The sequence below is a fragment of the Castanea sativa genome, chromosome 1 (genome assembly GCF_040712315.1).
Source record: "Castanea sativa cultivar Marrone di Chiusa Pesio chromosome 1, ASM4071231v1".
Taxonomy (NCBI): Eukaryota; Viridiplantae; Streptophyta; class Magnoliopsida; order Fagales; family Fagaceae; genus Castanea; species Castanea sativa.
In genome coordinates, this window is record NC_134013.1 from 22,608,951 (window position 1) to 22,630,351 (window position 21,401).

General features: G+C 35.9%; 1 protein-coding gene across 14 annotated transcripts; it reads right to left on the reverse strand.

The window, feature by feature from the left end:
* Positions 1 to 7,629: 7,629 nt before the first annotated feature.
* Positions 7,630 to 20,162, reverse strand: LOC142622568 (uncharacterized). Of its 14 annotated transcripts, none has more exons than XM_075796062.1 (15): positions 20,034 to 20,102; positions 18,742 to 18,829; positions 18,408 to 18,532; positions 17,576 to 17,630; positions 17,237 to 17,325; positions 16,898 to 16,922; positions 15,517 to 15,555; positions 14,095 to 14,212; positions 11,488 to 11,615; positions 10,679 to 11,042; positions 9,884 to 9,996; positions 9,477 to 9,684; positions 8,611 to 9,387; positions 8,435 to 8,506; positions 7,630 to 8,147 (listed from the first exon to the last, which is right to left on the reverse strand). In XM_075796062.1, the coding sequence occupies exons 3-15, from the start codon at positions 18,492 to 18,494 to the stop codon at positions 7,850 to 7,852; spliced, it is 2,373 nt and encodes a 790-aa protein (XP_075652177.1). In that variant the 5' UTR covers positions 18,495 to 18,532; positions 18,742 to 18,829; positions 20,034 to 20,102; the 3' UTR covers positions 7,630 to 7,849. The 14 variants fall into 14 exon arrangements, with proteins under 14 accessions (XP_075652177.1, XP_075652180.1, XP_075652178.1 ...); XM_075796065.1 differs by having other exon boundaries at positions 18,408 to 18,535; XM_075796063.1 differs by having other exon boundaries at positions 18,742 to 18,869; positions 20,034 to 20,101.
* Positions 20,163 to 21,401: the final 1,239 nt, after the last annotated feature.

Sequence of the window (21,401 nt, forward strand, 5' to 3'; positions counted from 1 at the left end):
TAAGGAAAATATGCACACTTCCAAACCTGTTGGTGCCCCTTTTACTCCTAATTCTAGATTGACTCCCACTGATGGTTCTTTGCTTTCAAACCCTTATGAATTTAGGAGCTTGGTTGGGTCTCTTCATTATTTGACCTTTACCAAACCTGATCTTAGTTTTGCAGTCCAACACGTTTGCCAATTTATGTCTCACCATACTGATACTCATTTGATTGCTGCCAAAAGAATCCTCAAATATGTTAATGGCACTTTGAATTATGGAGTTTTTCTTCAACCTGGCCCTTTCTCTTTATTTGCCTTCTCTGATTCAAACTGGGCAGGGGATCCCTTTGATAGACAATCAATTACTGGTTATATTGTTTACCTTGGTTATAACCCAATCACATGGAGTGCAAAGAAACAAGATACTATTTCTCGTTCTTCCACTAAATCTGAGTATAGAGTTTTAGCTACCACTGCTACTGAGCTCTATTGGCTTCGACAGGTCTTGAAGGATCTTGGTATTTATGCTGGTGTGACAATGTTTTTACCCTTGCAATTGCTTCCAATCCCGTCTTTCATGCTTGCACCAAACATATCGAGGTGGATTATCATTTTGTTCGTGAAAAGGTCTTGCGTAGAGATCTTTAAATCAAGTATATAGCCACGGGTGATCAACTTGCTGATGTGTTTACCAAAAGCTTATCCACTTATCGGTTTGGTTTTCTTCATTCCAAAATCATGGTGTCTTTTGACCCCATGGTTTTAAGGGGGGATGTTAAAGACAGACAACCAAAGCACACAGTGAAAATAGAAGAAGAAGACTCAAAGACTCCAACGGCTAGTTTCTTATTAGAAACGATGCCGTATAACTTAGCCTATCTATGTTTTTAATGAAACGGATAGTTTTGGTAGACTTAGTCTTAGTTTAATGAAACGGAGCGTTTTGGTGTGCTAGGTATGCTTCGTCTAGTTTGAATCTTCTTCCAATACTCTGTTTCTATACTAAGATTGGGTTTCAGAGTTTGCTTCAGAGCACAGTTAAGCTCTAACTACCTTCTAGCTGTTATTCCTTGATTCACGGAGCATAATGTGGAGTAGGTTGTTTTTAGTTGGAACGGTTTTAGTTTCTGGAATGATCTTGGTATAATTATACTATATAAACAAGTTTAATTGTTGTATTGATTAAGCTTGTGAAATACAATTTCTCAGAATTCTCTCTAGAAACTTCTCTCTCTATTCTCTCTTTCTTTCTTGGGTTGTTCTTATTTCCGCTATTTTTGTACACTCCAACAAGCTTCAAAATCTTTTAGTTGAGTGATACTACGCAATGAAACTAAGGATTGAAAGGAAACCACAATTTTACAGTTGCTTTGGAGATTTGTTGAGATGTGAGAATGCTAGAGTAGTCTGCTAGACTATTACAATAGTATTTCATTTTCATTAGATAAAAAGCACTGGAAGATAAAAATACATTTTTTTATTATAGAGAAATAGTTTTTTTTTTCAGATAAAAATACTTTTTCCATTATTGAGAAACGTACAGAGAGAACTCATACTAATTTTTTTTAATTAAAAAAGATTAATACGTGTGAAATAAAAAGAGAATGATGAGATAGACCTTTTTTTTTATAGGATGAGGTAGACATTAAATACCAAATGGGTTGTTTCTCTTCAGCCACTTAATATAGCTGTGTTTTTGGGGTCTATAGCTGCGTTTTTTACGTCGTTGCCTACACGTCAGTGTCGTGTCCCTTTTTTTCAATGCAATACGCGCCGATTCGCGCCGACACGGTACCGACGCACACGGAATCGGGTCCATTCGAGCCGAATCGGTCTGTATTGGGCGCAACCACTGATGCAGGCCGAAGTTCAAAAAAAAAAAAAAACAGAAGGTGCGAAACACACCGTTTGGCCGAAATAAAAATAAAAAAGGGTGCAAAATGCACCATTTAGACAAAATCACAAAAACCCTATATCAATTCTCACTTCTCATCTTCAGCTTTCAGCCCTTCACACTTCTCATCTTTAGCTTTCAACCCTTCACACTTCAGCTCTCTGCCTTTCTCCCACTCTCTGCCTCTCTGGTCTTTGTGCTCATGTTGTGCTCCACACCTCAAGTCTCAACTCACCCTCACACTCTCAAGTCTCAACTCACTCTCCGTCTCAACTTACTCTCACTCTCCGTCTCCCATGCTCTCCGTCTCCCCTCAAGTATCAATCTCAAGCTTTCAATATTAGTTTTTCATAGCTCTCACATGCTCTGACCTTTTTCCGTAGCTCTCACACTCTTAGTTTTTCAATCTTAGGTCTCTGTGATGTTTGATCTGATTTTTTTTTTTTTTTATATAAGCTGTAATGTAATAATGTTGTGACTTGGGTATGATTTTTTATTTAGTTAAAAGTTATTACTCATTGTGATTTGTGATTTGTGATTGTGAACACTGAACTGTGATCTGATTTTTTTTTTTTTTTATATAAGTTGTTTGTGTAATGTTGTGAGTCTTGTGACACTGGGGTTTGATTTTTTATTTAGTTAATAGTTATTATATATTTGTCAAATTATTTATAGGGTCAAATTGAATCTATCGAATTTGCAATGGACGAAGCTACTAGCACAAAAGGTTCACCTTCATCTAATGAAGAAGTGCCAAATGATGAAAATCCTCTTTGGCAGTATGTGACTAAAATAGAAAAATCACCTGGTTCTACTGTTAAATCAGGTGGAAACACACACTTTAAGTGCAACTATTGTGGTAAAGTTTATATGGGAACCTATTCTAGGGTTAAGGCTCATTTATTAAAAATTAGTAATAAAGGTATTAAAGCATGCCCTAGTGTGACACCAAGCCATAAGTTGGAAATGCAGTGAATGCATGATCAGATTGAAAATGATAAGTTAGAGAGAGAACAGAGAAGTCAAATTCCTTACTCCCACCTCCCCCAAGCCTATTGCCTCTATTCCCTCATTTCGAAGACAGGAAGAGAGTGATAGTACAAATCCCTTTGATGGTAAGAGGAGGAAGGTGATTGCGAATTCTCCGATAGAGAGAGCATTCCAGAATAATGCTAGACATGAATTGGATTGTAGAATTGGTAGGATATTTTACACTGGTGGGCTTCCGTTTAGCTTTGCAAGGAACCCATATTATCGAAGTTCATGTTCATATGCTGCTACCCATAGCATTCCGGGTTATGTTCCTCCTGGATTTAATGTCTTGAGAACAACACTTTTGCAAAGAGAAAGAGTTCATGTTGATGGAATTTTGAAACTAATTAAGGACTTTTGGCTTGAAAATTGTGTAAGTATAGTTTCTAATGGATGGTCAGATCCAAAAAGGAGGCCTCTTATTAATATTATGGTTGTATCAAATAGAGGTCCAGTGTTTATAAAGGCAATTGATGGGTCAGGTGAGTTCAAAGACAAACATTATATTGATGGGGTATTAAGGGATGCTATAAAAGAGATTGGACACGACGAAGTTGTTCAAGTCATCACTGATAATGCTAATGTGATGAAGTCTGCTGAGCTCTTATTGAAGGTGAGTATCCCACAATATTTTGAACACCCTGTGTTGTCCACACTCTCAATCTAGTTTTGAAGAATATTTGTGTAGCAAAAAACACTGAAAAGAATGAAATTACATATAAGGAATGTAGTTGGATTACACGTATTGCTGATGATGCATCCTTCATACGTGTTTTTATCATGAACTATTCATTGAGGTTGGCAATGTTTAATGAATTTTGTCCATTAAAACTGCTCCAAGTTATTGATACTAGATTTGCTTCAGTTGTTGTAATGCTGAAAAGGTTGAAGTTGATAAAAAGATGTCTTCAAGCCATGGCTATTAGTGACCAATGGGCTTCTTATAGGGAGGATGATGTTGGAAAAGCTCAAAAGGTGAAAGATATGATTCTAAGTGATCGTTAGTGGAATAGTGTTGATTATATCCTTGAATTCACAGCACCTATTTATGATATGCTATGAGCAGCCGACACAGATAAGTCTTGTCTTCATCTTGTGTATGAGATGTGGGATTCAATGATAGAAAAGGTGAAGGCAGCAATATGTCAACATGAAGGCTTGGAAGATGATGAGTATAGCTCATTTTGGGGTGTGGTGTATGATATACTCATTGATCGATAGACTAAAAATTGTACACCACTACATTGCTTGGTTCATTCCTTAAATCCTAAGTAAGTACTTTTATTTTTTATTTTCCTTAGTTCCCCCTTCTAGTTAAACACACGTTTCATCTATATTTGTTTTTAATCTTTAACTAGGTATTACTCCATTGAATGGCTTTCGGAGAATACAAAATGCATCGCTCCACATCGGGATCATGAAATTTCTATGGAAAGGATCAAGTGCTTGAATTGATACTTTGAAGATGAGAATGAGTTAAGGGTGGTGAAAGTTGAGTTTGCTACATTTTCAGGAGGGAGGTTTCCTTCATCAAATGCCTTGACATATAGGTGGGCCTTACAACCTTTGGTTTGGTGGCAACACCATGACTCCTCATTTCCAACTCTTCAAACCCTTGCCCTTAAACTTCTTGGACAACCTTGCTCATCCTCATGTGCTGAGAGGAATTGGAGCACATACAAATTCATTCATTTTCTTAAAAAGAAACAAAATGGCACATGCACGTGCTGAGGATTTGGTATATGTGCACTATAGTCTTCGACTCTTCTCAAGGTGCAATGAGGAGTACGTAAATACAACAACAAAGATGTGGAATATCGCAGGAGACTCTTGAAATGAGAGCAACATACATGGAGGAGCTGAAATTCTTGAGAATGCTGCCCTTACACTTGATGAGTCAGAGTTGGAGGCCATAGTTATTGAGAATGCTACTAGCACTAGTGTTACTACCGGTGAAAGTGAAGTTTGAAGTGAAGCTATTGATCTTGATGAGGATGATGCTTGTCTTTGATTGTCTTGTTGATTATCTTTTATTTTGTTTTAATTTCAAACTTGTAAGTTGTATTCTAATTTCCAAACATCATGGAATGTTTTAGTTTCAAACTTGTGGGTTGTATTTAATCTATGAATATCATGTTTTAGTTATTATCTACTACTATTAAATTTGGTATATGTTTATATAATGTGAAAAAGTATGCTTCGCAATATATTAAAAATATTTTTAATAATTTTTTAATCGCTGCACCTGCACCCTACTTTTTCAAAACTTGCCGAGTCTCACACCCCTACCCGAATCCGGAAACACACTCGTGCTTCGTAGGTTGAAAGCTTGTGGGGAAATTGGGTTGATTCGAATTGGGGAGGAGGTGCATCAGCATGTGGTTCTTTGGGGGTTTGTAAATGATGGGCTCGTGCTCAATGCTCTTGTTGATATGTATGCTAAGTGTGGTGACATTGTGAAGGCTTAGAAGGTCTTTGACAAGATCACTTCCCAAGACTTAGTGTGGTGGAATGCTATGCTCACGGGTTATGTTCGTCATGGGCTTTTGGTGGAGGCAGTTGACATCTTTGGCAAAATGCTTTAAGAAGGATATGAGCCAGACTCAGTTGCTATATCCACAACGCTTACCAATTTGTCATCATTGAAGCTTACAGTTCAAATTCATGCTTGGGTTCTTCATAGAGGATTTGAGTGGTATTTGTCTATTGCTAATTCCTTGATTGTTGTTTACTCCAATCATGGCAAGTTGGATCGAGCCCGTTGGCTGTTTAAGCACATGCCTGAGAGGGATGTTGTGTCATGGAACTCTATTATTACTGCTCACTCGAGAGACTCAGAAGTCCTAAGGTACTTTGAGCAGATGGAGGATGCTGCTACTGTGCCAGATAGTATCACATTTGTGTCAATACCATCTGCTTGTGCCCATTTGGGCTTGGTGAAGGATGGGGAGAGATTGTATTCTATGATGAGAGTACAACATAGAATAAGCCCAATCATGGAACATTATGTTTGTATGGTTAATCTTTATGGGAGGGCAGGACTGATCAAAGAGGTTTATGATATCATAGTGGAAACAATGGAGTTTGAGGCAGGTCTAACAGTGTGGGGAGCATTGCTGTATGCTTGCTCACTTCATGGAAATGTAGATATTGGGGAGATTGCTGCTGAAAAACTTTTTGAGTTGGAACCGGATAATGAACATGATTTTGAGCTTTTGATGAATATTTATCGCAATGTAGGTAGATTGGAGGATGTAGAAAGAGTAAGAATGATGATGGTGGAAAGAGGATTGGATCTGCATCTCTTGGAGGATTGGAAGAAAGAGTAAGAATGAATGACTAGGCATAGTGTAGACGGTATGATTTGTGCCTGCTCTGTTTCTAGCCTTTCACATGAATCTGCATCTCTTTTTTGTGTTGACTAGCTTGAGCAGAGTGTAGTTAGATTTCCAATGCGAAACATTTAAAATATTCTTTACAAAACTTGAAGTACGTATACACTATACAAAAGACATTCTTACATGGTACTCGAGTAACATATTGCTAGGAACTCGAGTTTAAGAGTTCCTTCTAGCATTTTTTAATTTAAATAATCCATGTTAGCAGCAATTTTTTTTGGAACTCGAGTTTTGAAACTCAAGTTCCATGTCAAACTCGATTTTCTTAATATCAAGTTTCAAAAAAGTGATACATTGCTAAATATTTCTCAAATAGTGGTAAAACACTAATAATTTTGGCCAACAGTAGTATTTGGTCATTTTCACCCGCTATTTGAGTCTCCATTTTTTATTGAAAATGAGTACTGCACGCCTAATGATATTAGGTTCTTTGAGAACATTTAATTGGACCTGCATCTCCTTCAACTGACCATTTGGGTTGTGGAGAAGGGATGGCAGTGCACGAAGATAAAATGTTTGTGTACTTAGGGTCTTTGTTGTGACTGAAGTACAGGTTTTTGCTACACACGTCTCTCTTATAACTACATATTTATTTTCAACTCCTCTAGGCTGTAGAGGTTGGAAGACAAAAATAATAAATGCGTATATTATGAATGATTTCTGTTCCAAAATATCTACAGAGGTGAGAAAACTAATAGGTTAACTATAATGAACTTGGAAGCTTTGTAACAAAATATTGTGCATCCCTGGGGAACCACTTGTTTGCAGTGTTCAACTGTCCCAGCTTTTAAAGAATGGTGGATAGATGCCAAAAACGTGTTACCTTGCACAACTTGCAGAAGGCTAGAAATACTAGCAATATATTTGTGCATACAAGTTGCATAGGGAAAGTAACATTCTTTCATGATTTACCAGCATTCTTCGCTTTCTCACTTTCTCAATGAGTTCTTCTAGGAGTACAACCTTTGTGCCACCAATTTTGTCACATCCCAGATTATAAGTGAGCATCCAATATCTATCACTTTCATATAAATGTACCATTTTCCTCCACTGTTCACAGTTAGCCACATTAAAGTTGTAGCCCAATTTTGTCACATCCAAGATTATAAGTGAGCATCCAATATCTATCACTTCCATATAAACCTACCATTTTTCCTTCACTGTTCACAGTTAGCCACATTAAAGATGTAGCATAAGCTGTGGCGCAAAAATTTTCTACACATTCTCTCTCTCAACATTGCATTATCTCACTTGGCATTAAACAACAATTGATAACCTATGCTGTGACTGAAATAGCATAATATTTAAAGAGAAAACCCAAAATGATCCAGCAAATATAATATTCTTAATTCAACAAACATCCTCGACACATGTTGGCTCAAATGATAACATTCTAAATGAGCATGAAAGCTAAATATTTAACTAGCAACTAAAATATCTGACAACATTGAAAATCCGAAGTTAAAGTTCAATCATAAAAATGCAAGCCTCCAGTCTATGAAAAATAACATTAGCTCCTTGAGAACCACCACTGCTATACTTTTCACCGTTGGCCAGAATCAGGAGAACCATCTCCATAAGAGACCAGGCCCTTCTTCCCATCTGGGCTTCCAGATGATGACTTCGACCTGTCTTTGCTTGCCCGCCTAGGAGATTGGGAGTCCAAGGATGACCTTGATTCTGATGGGCTCCTGCTCCTAGAAGGTGATCTCCTCCTCTCAGCCCGTGGAGAGGCACGAGATCTATATGGCTCAACTGGTGAACGGCTGCGGCTGTAACGCCGACTTCGGTAGGGTGGACTCCGTGATGCAGACCGTGTCCTACTTCTTCTGCTTCTGTATCTGCAAACAGGTCATGTAGAAGCCTACCGTAAGAGAACATTAATACCAAGAAATGCCAGGAAGTGTGACCAACAACTAAACATGGGAAATGAGAATGAGATACATATTAAGAAAAAGGGAAACTCAGCCAGCTTTACACTTTTTGGCAATATTTTTTCAACCTCCTAAAGGTGTCTAATCAAATAATTTATAAAAAAAAAAATCTAAAAATCAACAATCCTACCCTTACCAACACCCCCCCCCCCCCAAACAACAAAACTTGCAACCACAGATGCGAGACCACAGACCTTGGAGGAGTTCTTCCTCTTGGTGGTGGGCTTCGAAAACGCCTAGGGGAATACCTTCTGTAACTTGAAAATCTAGGAAAGCAGGCATGAACAATCAGTCATTGGCATTCAAGTCTGACAAACATTACATAATTATATTTTGTAGGTCAAAGCATTCACAACTAGTTACTACTTACCTCTCACGATCGCCTCTACCACCATATCGATAAGATCTCACAGGAGAAGCAGAGGGGGTTCTGTATCGTCGTGCATAAGAGTACCGATCACTAAAACCACGCCCCCTTCTGACGCGCTTGGGTGATCCATCTTGGGAAACACTTCTCCTTCTGATGCGCTTGGGTGATCCATCTGGGGAAACACTTCTTGATAAACTCCTTCCTCGGTCAGGAGGTGACCTAACTCTACGTGCAAGGCTAGGGCTCCTAGAATAACTGCGACGATTATTTCTGCTTGGAGCCCTCATTGGACTTCGGCTAATTCTCCTAGAAGGGGCCCTACCTGAGCTTCTGCTTGTACTTCTTGGAGATCTGACTGGGCTTCCACTTATGCTTCTTCTAGAAACTCTTATAGGACTTCTGCTAATTGATTTTCGTGATGAGGTTCTTGGCGGGCTCCTACTTGGGCTCCTTCCTGCCAGTGACCTTACAGGGCTTCCACTAACACTTCTTCGAGACCGGGCCCCCACTGGGCTCCTAATGATACTTCTCCCCTTCCAGCTCCTCGCAGGACTTTGGCCGACACCTCTGACTGGGCTCCGACTGCTGTCACTTCTAACAGGACTTCTAGCAGGACTCCTGCTGATACTCCTCCCAGGAGCAAGTGGGGGGCTTCCACTACGACTCAGGCTTCTGCTCAGCCTCCGTTTTGGACTAACACTTGGACTCTTGCTCAGACTCCTGGGACTAATACTCATACTCTTACTCATGGTCCTCTTAGGACTTATGCTTCGGCTCCTGCTCATCAACTTTTAATAAAATACCAGATCTTGAACAATCGATAAGCAAAAAGAATAACTGAGGTGTGACAAGAATGGAGAGTAGACCTAGATTTGCCAGGGTGATCATCTACTACGTCAGGTTGTCTATCTTCGCTTCTGTCAGATTTAGTGTCTCGTTCGATGCCATTGCTTCTCTGCTCTCCATTCTCCTTGGGGGATTTTCCTTCTTCCTTTTCAAGCAAGATGGCTTCGTCCCTCTTTTTGCGACGGCCGGGAGCAACTTCTTTTGTGGCCAAGGGAAGCTGTTCTGGAGCTGCATAATATTAAAACAAAGCAGCAACACAAAACATGTATCAAAAGGTGATAAAATGATTCACAACTTTAAATTAGAGAAATACAGTTGTGTATCACTTTGAAACAAAACCAAGTATAATACAGCTAATACTATAGGGAGGGAACTTTCCTCAAGAATATGAAACTAAAAATAATAGCACAATGAAGTTAAATCTAACCAGTATTCTGAGAACGGTCTTTCCGTTTCTGATCTTTTCCAGGAACATCCAGGTCATCACTATCAGAACCGCTTTCACTTTCACTCTCAGTATCCGTAGAACCATCTGATGCTCTACAGAACAGAAAGGCAGGATTTAGCAGTGTCAATCTGAAGACGTTATACAAAAACATGAAACACAATGCTTAGGTTTCACATATGGCAACCACAAACTTCAATGTTACACATCCCCAGCTCCAAAAATGCATCTCAATCATCCATGCCCAACAAATAATAGAATAATGCTACAGATACAATTTTACAAAAAGTTTTACAAACTGCTAATGTGGTGAGTGACTATTGGTAAATGAAAAAGTAATATTAATGGTGGGCTTAGATGAAAACCAATAAGAGGTTGGCCACATCAACATCTTGTAAAAATATAGTTAAATAGTTTGTCTGTAGCATTACTCTAAATAATAACCAAGTGATTTCTTATCATTACAATACGCATAAACATTAAGCAGAAGACAACAGGAATATTATGCCACATTCTTTAATTCAAGCTCCCCTCTCTTTCCCCCTCCCCCCACACCCCCAAGCCCATTTTGAGGTGTTTGTGTGGGTACCATTTGAGTTAAGAGCCAGAACATCTAAGATATTATTATACTATTAGCAAACTAAACACACGCAGAATAATGATGAAAAGAAATGGACATGTTACAACTGGATTAATCCATGACAAACAATACACATTATTTTCCCAATAAGTCACAATTCACGGGTATTTTAAATTTACGGATTTCGTGCACACAACCTTTTTGATCTGCGCTTGGATCTTTTATCACGCCTCTTTCGCCTTTTGTCACGGCGTTTATCCCTTCTTTTTCCCCGTCTGTATTTGTCTCTTTTCGAAGATCTCTTTCTCTTCTTACGCCTTTCATCACTTGAGTAACTAGTGTCAGATAATGAGGACGAATCCAAGTCTGAATCACTATCAGATTCAGATGTTTCCAAATCAGTATCTGAGGAACTATCAGATTCAGATGAATAGTATCTTCTTCTCCTTTTCCTTCTTTCTCTAGATGATTTCTTGTGTTTACCCTTCCGCCGTGCTTCATGATTATTTGCATCCAAAGATGCATCCTTCCCAATTTTCAATTTATATGCTTTTTTCTTGTCTGCACAAAGAATAACCAAAAGGCTATCATTCACAGAAAAGAGAATTTCTCACAAAACTAGGAGCTGATAAGTACAGAATAACATATGTATGCCTACAGCATTGTAAAAATTAAATGCCATCCATTATAAAATCTTTAAATAATAATACCCTCTGTTCAAAATTGAGAGTCCCCTCTTCTTCTTTTTTGGGATGCCCTAAAATGTGGCCCTCTTGATTAGTCAAATATATATATATATATATATATTAACTTTTTAGTTTCTAAAGTAACCCCTTTGGAGAGAAAATTTGAAATTTATTAGATTTTGAGGATAATCTTGACCACTGTCACCTTTACCAAGGAAGAGTTGAATTCTCCCAATGGGACTCTCAACTTGTAACAGAAGAAGTATTTCATTTATCACTTTGTAAAAAAAAATTGGATATTGTAGCTCCATGATTCTTACTGTCATTTAGTTCACCACAATTGATGATTTTAACTGTCACTGTTGGACTCCCATCTTCATCACCCACGTTTTCAATTTTTGTAAGTAATTCATGCCCATGAACAAGCTTCCCAAAGACAACGTGCTTCCTGTCAAATATAAGAAAAGGTTGCTGAACATTCCAAAGAGTGTACACACAAAAAATAACTTAAGGATGTATCATGAATTTTAAAAATTAACACAGGTCGCCGTTCGGTTCAGCTTGTGTTCATCCTAAAAGAGAATGTACAGCTTTCAAAGCTTCATTTTTTCTATTGGAATAGTTGCACTTTTGCCTAACTTATATTTTGGTGTAAGGCATATATAGGAGTCCATTTTCATCATTTGTTAATTATTTATATTTTCATATAATTTTGTATTTTTCAGATTTGGGAATTTATTTCCATGATTTCAGGTGTTTTCAAAACTCTCCTAGTCAAATTAAAGTCTTATTATGGTGCTATATCAATTGGTACTATATCTGTTCAACAATATTTTTACTTGAAAAATATATTTTTTATTGAGCCTTTACATAGGCTTGCAATCCATATAACAAAAATAACAATTCATTTTCAATAAAATTTGGGGTTTCTTTATTTATGGTAGACTCCAAGTTTTACCTTATGGATTCAAGAAGCTCTATATGGATTCTGTTTGTTTCACTGTAAAATGAAAGCATTTTACATTTGAAAACATGTTCAGTCAAAACATTTTCAAGTGTTTGGTGTGACAATTTTTGACAGACAAACCACCTAAACTGGTGCTTCCCAGACACCAGACTGGAAGCCCATCCACGAGGTGGGGGGGAGAGCCACTGTGTTTTTGTAAAAAAATTTACCAAGTTTTTTTGATAGAATGTTTTACAAAATTTTAGAAATGAATTTATGGTCAATGGCAAACATTTTCAGGTTTGACCAATTTTTACAATGAATCAAACACGGTAAAATGCTAAAAATGTTTTTAGAAAAATATTTAACAACAAAACAAACGGAGCGTAGTCCTTTCATGCTTTCTGTTTCAAAACTCATTAGCATCAAGAAAATGGCAAAAAAAGGCAACAATAAATGTAACCACCCTATTGACGATGATCATGGGGGTTCAAGGCCTCAGGACAGTGATTCAAAATCATGGTGAGGGAATCAAAATGACTTGTGGACTCCATGAGATTCACAACATGCTCATTGATCTTGAAGATAGTAATGATATTTATGTCAAAGATTACACTCGTGGTTGACTTGTCAATCAACAGGTTTTAATTTTAATGATATTCCACTGACATATCATATAAAGAAGAGTTCATAGATTGGATCTTAAGATCAGATCTTGAAAATTATTTTGCTTAAGCAAATATCCAAGAAGATTTCAAGGTGCAGCTTGGATTGAGCAATGCAGCAAATTGGTGGAATGATATAGAGAAATTCCAAATGCAAAGGGGAAAGCCTAAAATTTCTTCATGGCCAAGAATGAAAAAATGATGGTAAATTTTTTCTTTCCTACTGATTTTGGAGAATATTGTATCAAACAGATCTAAATTGTAAAAGATTATATTCATATAGTATGGATAATAATTTTGTCTTCCAAGTATCAAGTGAAGCTAGGTTAAGAGTTCAGTAACTTCAAAACAAATTTTGAAGAAAACATCCATGATGTTTTTTTACAAGTAAAAATTATCAAAGATGTTGACCCCACAAATTAAGATTGAAGACGAAGATAATTTTTTGCAAGAAGTGCAAAGGCTAAACAATATATATATATATGGTGTTGATTGAGGAGAATGTAAAAAAAATCATGATACAAAGATTATTAGAAGTTTTGTGGAAGGTTTAAATAAAGTTATTTATGAGTTTTGAGCCAATAACCATCAAATCTCAAGATCTTATTGAGAACATATCAATGTTCATTGATTTTCTGGGGTTAGAAGATTTTAATTGCCTTCAATACTTTATAGAAGAGATTTTATTGCAAATCAATTGAAGAATGAAAAGAAGAAATTTTGGGTTATACAAATTGTGGAAAAAATTTTCAAACAAGTTTTATAGATGGTCAAGTATGCTTCTTTCTGTTTTTAGCAGAAAATTTTCAATTTTTCGATGAGAACTCAAAGTCAAGTTTCATTCAAGTAGAAGGTTCTAATGTAGGACAACATATATTTTAGGATTTTCCTAGTCAAATTAAAGTCCTATAATGCTACCATATCAATTAGAATCTATTTAGGAATATTTTACTTGAAAGAAAAGTTTCTTTGAGCCTTTTAATAGGCGTGCAATCTGTAAAACTAAAATAACAATTTATTTTAGATAAAATTGAGGTTTTCTTTATTTTAGGCAGATTCCAATGTTCTTCCTTTTGGATTCAAAGAGAAATTATGGATTTAAGTATTTACGTTTAGCTTGAACATGATCTAGGCCTTTCACACTTAACATTCTGCATCACATTTTAAGCAAAATAAACCAATAAAAATATGCCATACCAAACAGACACTAGCAACATTAAAATCATGTCTAACAATAAAGCAGATTAGACATCCCTGTCACCATTTAAAAAAATAATAATAAAATTAAATAAATAAATAAAAAAGATAAGACAAACCTGTCAAGACGATGATCGGCCTCAAAGGTGACAATGAAATGAGAACCTAAAGAATCCCGATCAGCAATTGCCATTGATAAGAGACCAGGTCCATCATGCTTGAGGCTGGGTGACTCATCTGAAAAAACATGACTAGCAATTGTTACACAACACAATTGCAAGACCAAGAAACATTACAGCTTGCATAATCAATCTATTGAAGACAAAGAACCAACATATATAATGCATCAAAATTCTTCATTAATCTGCACATATCAAAATAGATGCATGCAGAACTAATGAGCACCTTTTTCAAATAAAAGATATATTGAAACAAAAACATACTGCATCACATATTAACTACATAACCAATTCCCGGCATTCAACAAGATAGAGAACTTACAATGACCTGAAAAGAAAAAAGAAAAAAAAGTATGAAAAACATGGAGTTGCATTGATTGAATTCCAATTCTCACTCATTATTCCTTTTTTTTCTTTTGGTTTTTGGCAATCTTTTTTTATATGAATACAAAAATCCATTACATCTTTCAAAAATTAAAAACATGTTAAAGCTATATATCTTTACAGGTAAGTTACACCTCAATGGGCCTTTAACCCACAAGCTCCCCGAAGATGTCATTTCAGTTATTGGTCATGCTAAAGGTAGAAAACAAACAAAAAAAATATTTTGTAGTGGAGCCTGAAACAAAGTGACAGCCAATACTGCTAAAAGCTTTTTAAATAAATATAAATTAACAATTACTGTTCTAATGCAAAACTAAACTTCTCACACCCAATAAGTAAGAAAATTAATACAATAAAAAATAACATAAAAAAGGCACTCATGCATATTGCAAGCCTATAAGTTAATACTGACATCCAAACGAGGCAAATAAAACACCTTGCCATGGAGCTAGACAACCAAGCATTTTACACCCTTATCCCATAGAGATTGTCCACCTTCCATTGTAGTATTCCCATAATGTCTGTCAATTTATGAAAAAATGATGTATGGATAAGAACTCCTAAATCTCTTGCAATCATGTTTTAAGGACTTCAGGAACTATTGTCTATGTTTAAATGCTAAACTGGATGGATAGCAATGGAAAAATCAAACCTAAACAGTAAGTGTTAAAATGTTCCTATCATCTCCACAAAATATTGACTTTTTAAAAGTAAACATGGCACTTGATTTATGAGTCGACACTCATAGTAAAGGACCACCTAACTGAAAATTATATTTGTAAACATGTAACAGGTTCAGCTATCAATTTTTGAATGGTAAATATGATTTCTAGTTCAGATCAATACAAATAGCTTGATAAGATATTGAAAAATCTTTCTTCATTGTCCTTTCAGAGTTCCCACTTCTCATAAACCCAATCCATAATTTTGGACTGAAAAGAGGTTTGAGATAGAAAGAGAGAGGTATAGCACTCTAACCTGGAAACTCTTCCCCGTATATGCTTTCTCCACCGGTACCTATGAAAGGAGAATTAAATTTCAAAGTCCAGAAAAGAAAAAGGATCCATACTTATATTGTCAATTTTTTTTTTTTTTTGACAAAGATTAAAACCATACCCAAAATATTGCATTTCTTGGGTTACTTAGCAGATCAACCAAGAATAAGGACATTGAAAACATAAACTTTGGCCATTTCCAGGGAAATAAAGATAAAAGATTATTGAACTGTGAGTAGAACTCACAATGAAGCGCTTTGCAAACAGCCTTTTAAGTTCCGATCTTGTCTGGATCTACTTTTTTTATTTTGGATAAGAGAAGGGGGGGGGGGGTGGTAAGAGAAATTTTGCAACTTAAGGAAAGTGTAATCTTCTTCTGTTCTTCCCCACCTTTGGAAAGGCCAGATTCAACCATACATCAATTGATGTCAAATTCCCACCAAACCAACTTGTTGCCAAACCAAAAAAAATAAATGTATGACAAGAGAGGAATTAACTCATTAACATGTGGTTGATGATAGCCTGACATCTGTATAAAAATAAATAAATAAAAGATGATAGCCTGACATCTTGCTTCCCAACTCCCTCCCCCTCCCAAGTCCAACATCTTCATACCAGTAACAGAGTCACCTTTGACCCTTTAGCTTCAAATAGGACTATTCCCAACAATAGGAAACCAAAAATGCAACCAGCAATAATATTAGTTCAAACTAGTGTGTGTTTGGCTAGGCTGATATCTTGGAGAGCTTATTTGCTTAAATATGAGTTAAAAAATGGCTTTGCGATGTTTGGAACAGCAAATTTTTTAGCTTTTTGAAAAAAGCTGTACCTAAAACAGGTGAATTCAAAAAAAGTTGTACTTTGAAAAAGTATAACGTGACCAAACCGGCACTAGCTTGCTTTAAGCAAATAAGCTAACTAATATGCTTCAAGTCATTTTCTAGTTTCTACCTTACCTTTGAGCAAATAAGCTACCAAAACATAAGGTAACAACACACACAGCAAAGAAAATGCGAAGAATGCCATTAGAAAGGACGCATTGACAATGTAAAGACAACACAACCAAAACATGGTCTGCATTCATTGCCCCATATATACACCATGTCAGGCAAGTTTAGTTCAATAATACAGCTCTTTCAAACTCATTCCTTAATGAAAAATCACCATCCTTGGACAGAAACCCTCACAGATGAGTTTTCCAGACTAGGGAAGACACCCCCTCCCCCCCCCCCCCCAAAAAAAAATTCTAAAAACAGTTGATAAACAATTTACTCAATGGGAACAAATATTACCAAAGAATTGCAACCTCAAAACATTTTGTGGGATGAGACATGAAAGGAAATAGCTTTAGAAATGATACATACCATCTCGTTTAACAAAATCGCCACCCTGCAAAATAAACACAAGCTATTAATCCACCATTAAGCTTAAAGAAGTGTACAATTTTTGGTTGGGCATGGTGAAGCTTAGTAAAATTTTGAGGATGGACAACTTAGTAAGTACAACCTTAAAACTATATCACAAGAAAAGCAGGCGTGACCATCAGCCCTGTATCCTACAGCATAAACAAGGGTAACTGACTAAAAGACACACACTTCTAAGTCATGTTCAACCAGAAACTTAGCACAGAAGCAATATCAAAATTCAGCTATAGAAAAATTTGCCAAATTGTCAATTAGAACAAAAAAAAAAAAAAAACATACCTGTGCGAAGGAACCTCTGATGATGCGATGGAAAAAGGATCCTTTGTAGTGCAGTGGTCTTCCAGTTTTAGGACCAATCCCCTTTTCTCCTGAAAATTGAAGGAAAGATTAAGCATGATTTAAAGAAATAAGAAAACTACCCTCACTGATAAAAACTGAACTTCCTGACATACAGTGCAAAATAATTTTTCATAATAAGGAGGAAATAATAAGACCAAATGCATGGTAAAAAATTATGATGCTACATTAACAAAAAATAGGTCAATAATAAGACAAGGTACCCATGAGAAGAGTTACTAAGTAATGAAATTTTATAACCGAACAAGAATGTAATATCACCTGTACAAAGTGCACGGAAATTTTCTGCAATCTTAGGAGCAACATCGGGGAAAAGCTGTAGAACCAAAAATGACCAACAAATAAATTTTTTTTTTTTTCATTAGGGAAGGGAGGCAAGTCACACTAGAAAAGCTACGAAAGACGAAAGTAAACAACAAATTTGGAACCATTTATTACATATGCACAAGGTAGTCAAAGGCAAAAGGCGACCCTAAGGCGCCAAGGCCTTGTTATCACCTGAGGCGTGAGGCGACAAAAAGGCACTAGCCTGAGTAAAGCAAGGCGCCAATTCTTAATATATTTATTATACATATAGAGCTTAAATCATAAATACCTAGTGTATTATAATATTATAATGAAGTTTCCTCAATGTGAAGCATGAAGAAATTAGGTCTATAAAATTATTTTAAAATTGAATTAGTGTGGTTTAGGCTCTATTAGTTAATTCTAACAATATATTTTACAACAAGCTTCTGTATGACAATATGCTTTACAACACAAATTTGTAAATTAATTTAACTAACAATAGGTTTTGTAACATGCCTTTCGAAATTAATAATCTAAAGTAGGTTTCACAACAAACTTAAAAAAATAAATAAAAATAAAAACTTGAGGCTCTCGCCTTAGTGCCTCTTTCATGGCTTAAGGCGGTTGCCTTGCTCGCCTAGGCTCTAAAGGCGAGCGCCTCACTAAAGGCGCCTCACCTTAGAGCCTTTAAGGCGCCCTAGTGGCGCCTCGCCTCGCCCAGGCGCCTAAGCGAGCGCCCGGCTCGCCTTTGACTGCACTGCATATGCAACAGACACTTAGTTTACAGGTTCAAAAATAACAATACCTCAAAAACCAATCTTTCGGCAGGATCTCCATCAATGGACACATCCATAAAAACGAATGGGTTTTTCTTCTTTGCCATCTTCTTCATTTTTCAGTATTGAAACTCAAGCCAGCACAACCATTAATCTGCTGGTGTGATTACAAGTCAGTCAACAACTACTACCAAACCATAATAGCAGACGGTTAAAAAAATCACTATTATGATAATCACCACTCAAAAAATTAACTAATGAGGCCAAAATTTGACAAAATAAGTTCTCAAAGCCATATAGATTCACAAGTATGATATAACATGCAGTACTGTATACTTATAAAAAAAAAATAACATGCAGTACCTGTATGCACATACATGTCATCTCTAAGGATATGTCACAGATACGTTCCAAAATATGGGATCAAGAGCACTTACAGGAAACACTCCCACTGTGTCAGAAATAAACACTCCCACCGTGTCAGGGATAATCTACAAGACCATAGCACATTTACAAGTTGTTCCTATGTTGAAACTAAATTATTTATCAAAACGCTTTGTGTATACAACAACAAGGCTTTAGTCCCAAATTTTTTCAATGTTGGCTATGTGTATGGCCTTAGTGGTAATATTTTGTTTTAACACTAGAGAAACATTGGAAGTAAAGGTGAATATGACCCCATTAGCAACTACCGTGAAAGAATTCAATCCAGAGAACAGAGTCGCCCTAATGGTACTGCTGCACGCACATTCATCCAATTTACTAAATTTTAAACCAATCCCTTTCATAGACTAACCACACATTCACATGATATGGTAAACACATGAACAATGGGAAGGAAAACAACAATGAAAACCTAGTTAATATACAAATGAAAAACACAATTTTGATAAATGCTGGTTTCAAACAAGCACTGAATACACAATTCTCAAATACTCATTGTTTTATCAAATAAAGCACATTTGGTCTTCTCGAAACAAATTCTAATTCTAATTTAAATCCTTTCAACATTTTCTAATTTTTTTCCTACGTATTTGTTAATATCCATTAAATATGTGTCATCTATAAATATCCTTTGATAAACTTTGACTAATATAAAAAACCCAATACCCACAAGCAAACCAAACAAATTAACAACAAAATTATACATAGAAAGCTAATTCTCCGGGAAAGATAAAGCATTTTATGCAAAAATTAAACTACTCCGTGCATAGATCCACACCTAAACTTTACAACTATACCCTAGAAATTTATTAACGAACTTTTACAGTGAAAACACAGTAAAATCAGAGCGATTTGAAATAAAAATTTCATAATCGTGGTTAATGAAAATGCAAACCTTAAACCCTAGCTGAAATTTCACAAACCCTTGAATAAACGCATACGATATCATAGCGGATAGATGATTATCATAGCATCGAAACCGAACTGAAATTACAATTGCTTAAAATGGCTTAGTGATTCGAATATGTATCATATTTATGCACACAAATTCAATATAAAAATTCATTTCTAAAAATTAAAAATTAAAAATAAAATAAATAAGTAAATAAGGCAAAGGGTTTGGGAAAAGATTAAGGTATTGGAGGACCAAAGGCATAAGCAAAAGAAATTGCGGGGAAGAGAAAAGTAGAGAGAAACCCTAGAGAGAGCACCTGAGAGACGCAGAACCACAGAAACGTGACGACGAGATAGGAGAGAGAGAGAGACAGAGCTGTGTTGCTGATTAGAGCTGAAACCTAAACTTTATATATATGAGGAGCGCAATGCTTCTACAGGACCCTCATGAAGTTACTGGACTGTCCCTCGTTTTTTATGTCATAACTTTTTTACTATTATGAAAATGATGTAAAAAAAAAAAAAAAAATTGGTGAGCTTATCAAATTTAGGCAAGGGTGGTGCCAAATGACGACTATGTCCCTTGGCTGACTTCTGGTTTTCTTTTAATAAAAAAATAGTGAAGTTTTCCGTCCAATCCCTTTTTAGTTTTTGTTAATTTTAATCTGAACTTACTATTGAAATTACTTTTTTACCTATTAGTAACAATTCGGCACATATTAATGGTAAAATACTTTACTAATTTGACTAACTAGAACTCACATTTTGATTCATTTCTATTTTATGTCATAAATTTTTTACTATCATGAAATGATGTAAAAAAAATGGTGAGTTTACTTTGCGAGAAAATGACCAGTTTTTTATCAAATTTGGGCAAGGGTGATGCCAAATGATGACTATTTCCCTTGGCTGACTTTTTTCCTCTTTAAGGGTTTTTTTTTATAAATAAATAGAGAAGTTTTCCATCCAAAACATTTTTAGCTATTATTAATTTTAATCTAAACTCACCACTGAAATTACTTTTTTGCCCACTAATAACAACTCAGCACATATTGATGGCAAGATACTTTACCAGTTGAACTAATTAAAACTCACGTTTTGATTCATTTCTATTACAGTGTGAGTAGTATATTATCTGTTTGGTATTGTTATATGGAGTTGAAGCTGTGCTTCAATGTAAATGGTATAGTACTCGTTTGGTATTGTTATATGAAGTAGAGTTTCATCTGTAGCGCTTTAGATGTAGATTAAACATCCCAATTCTTGTGTGTAGGGAAATAAATTCTATGGTAAGCAAGTTTTGGTGAGAACAACATGAAGAAAGAAGGAAAAATTCACTATATGAGATGGGAAAAGCAGTGTGATCCAAAGTGAAAATAAGACATGAAATTTCACAACTTGCAACTTTCAATATATAAATATTGGCTAAACTAAGGAAGAGACTAATCTACAAAGAAAAATAATTCCCTAAATGTACTTTTATGGAGGTCACAGTGGGACATAATGCCTAATATGCCTAGAAAAGCATCATAGGGGCATAATGTGTCCTTAAAAGAAGGAACAAGATGGAGAATTGAAAATGGAAAATCTGTAAACATTTACGATGATAAGTAATGCAAAGCATGATAAAATGGTCAAGTATTCCACATAGAAATGGTAACATGACCAAAGAATTCACATTAGCA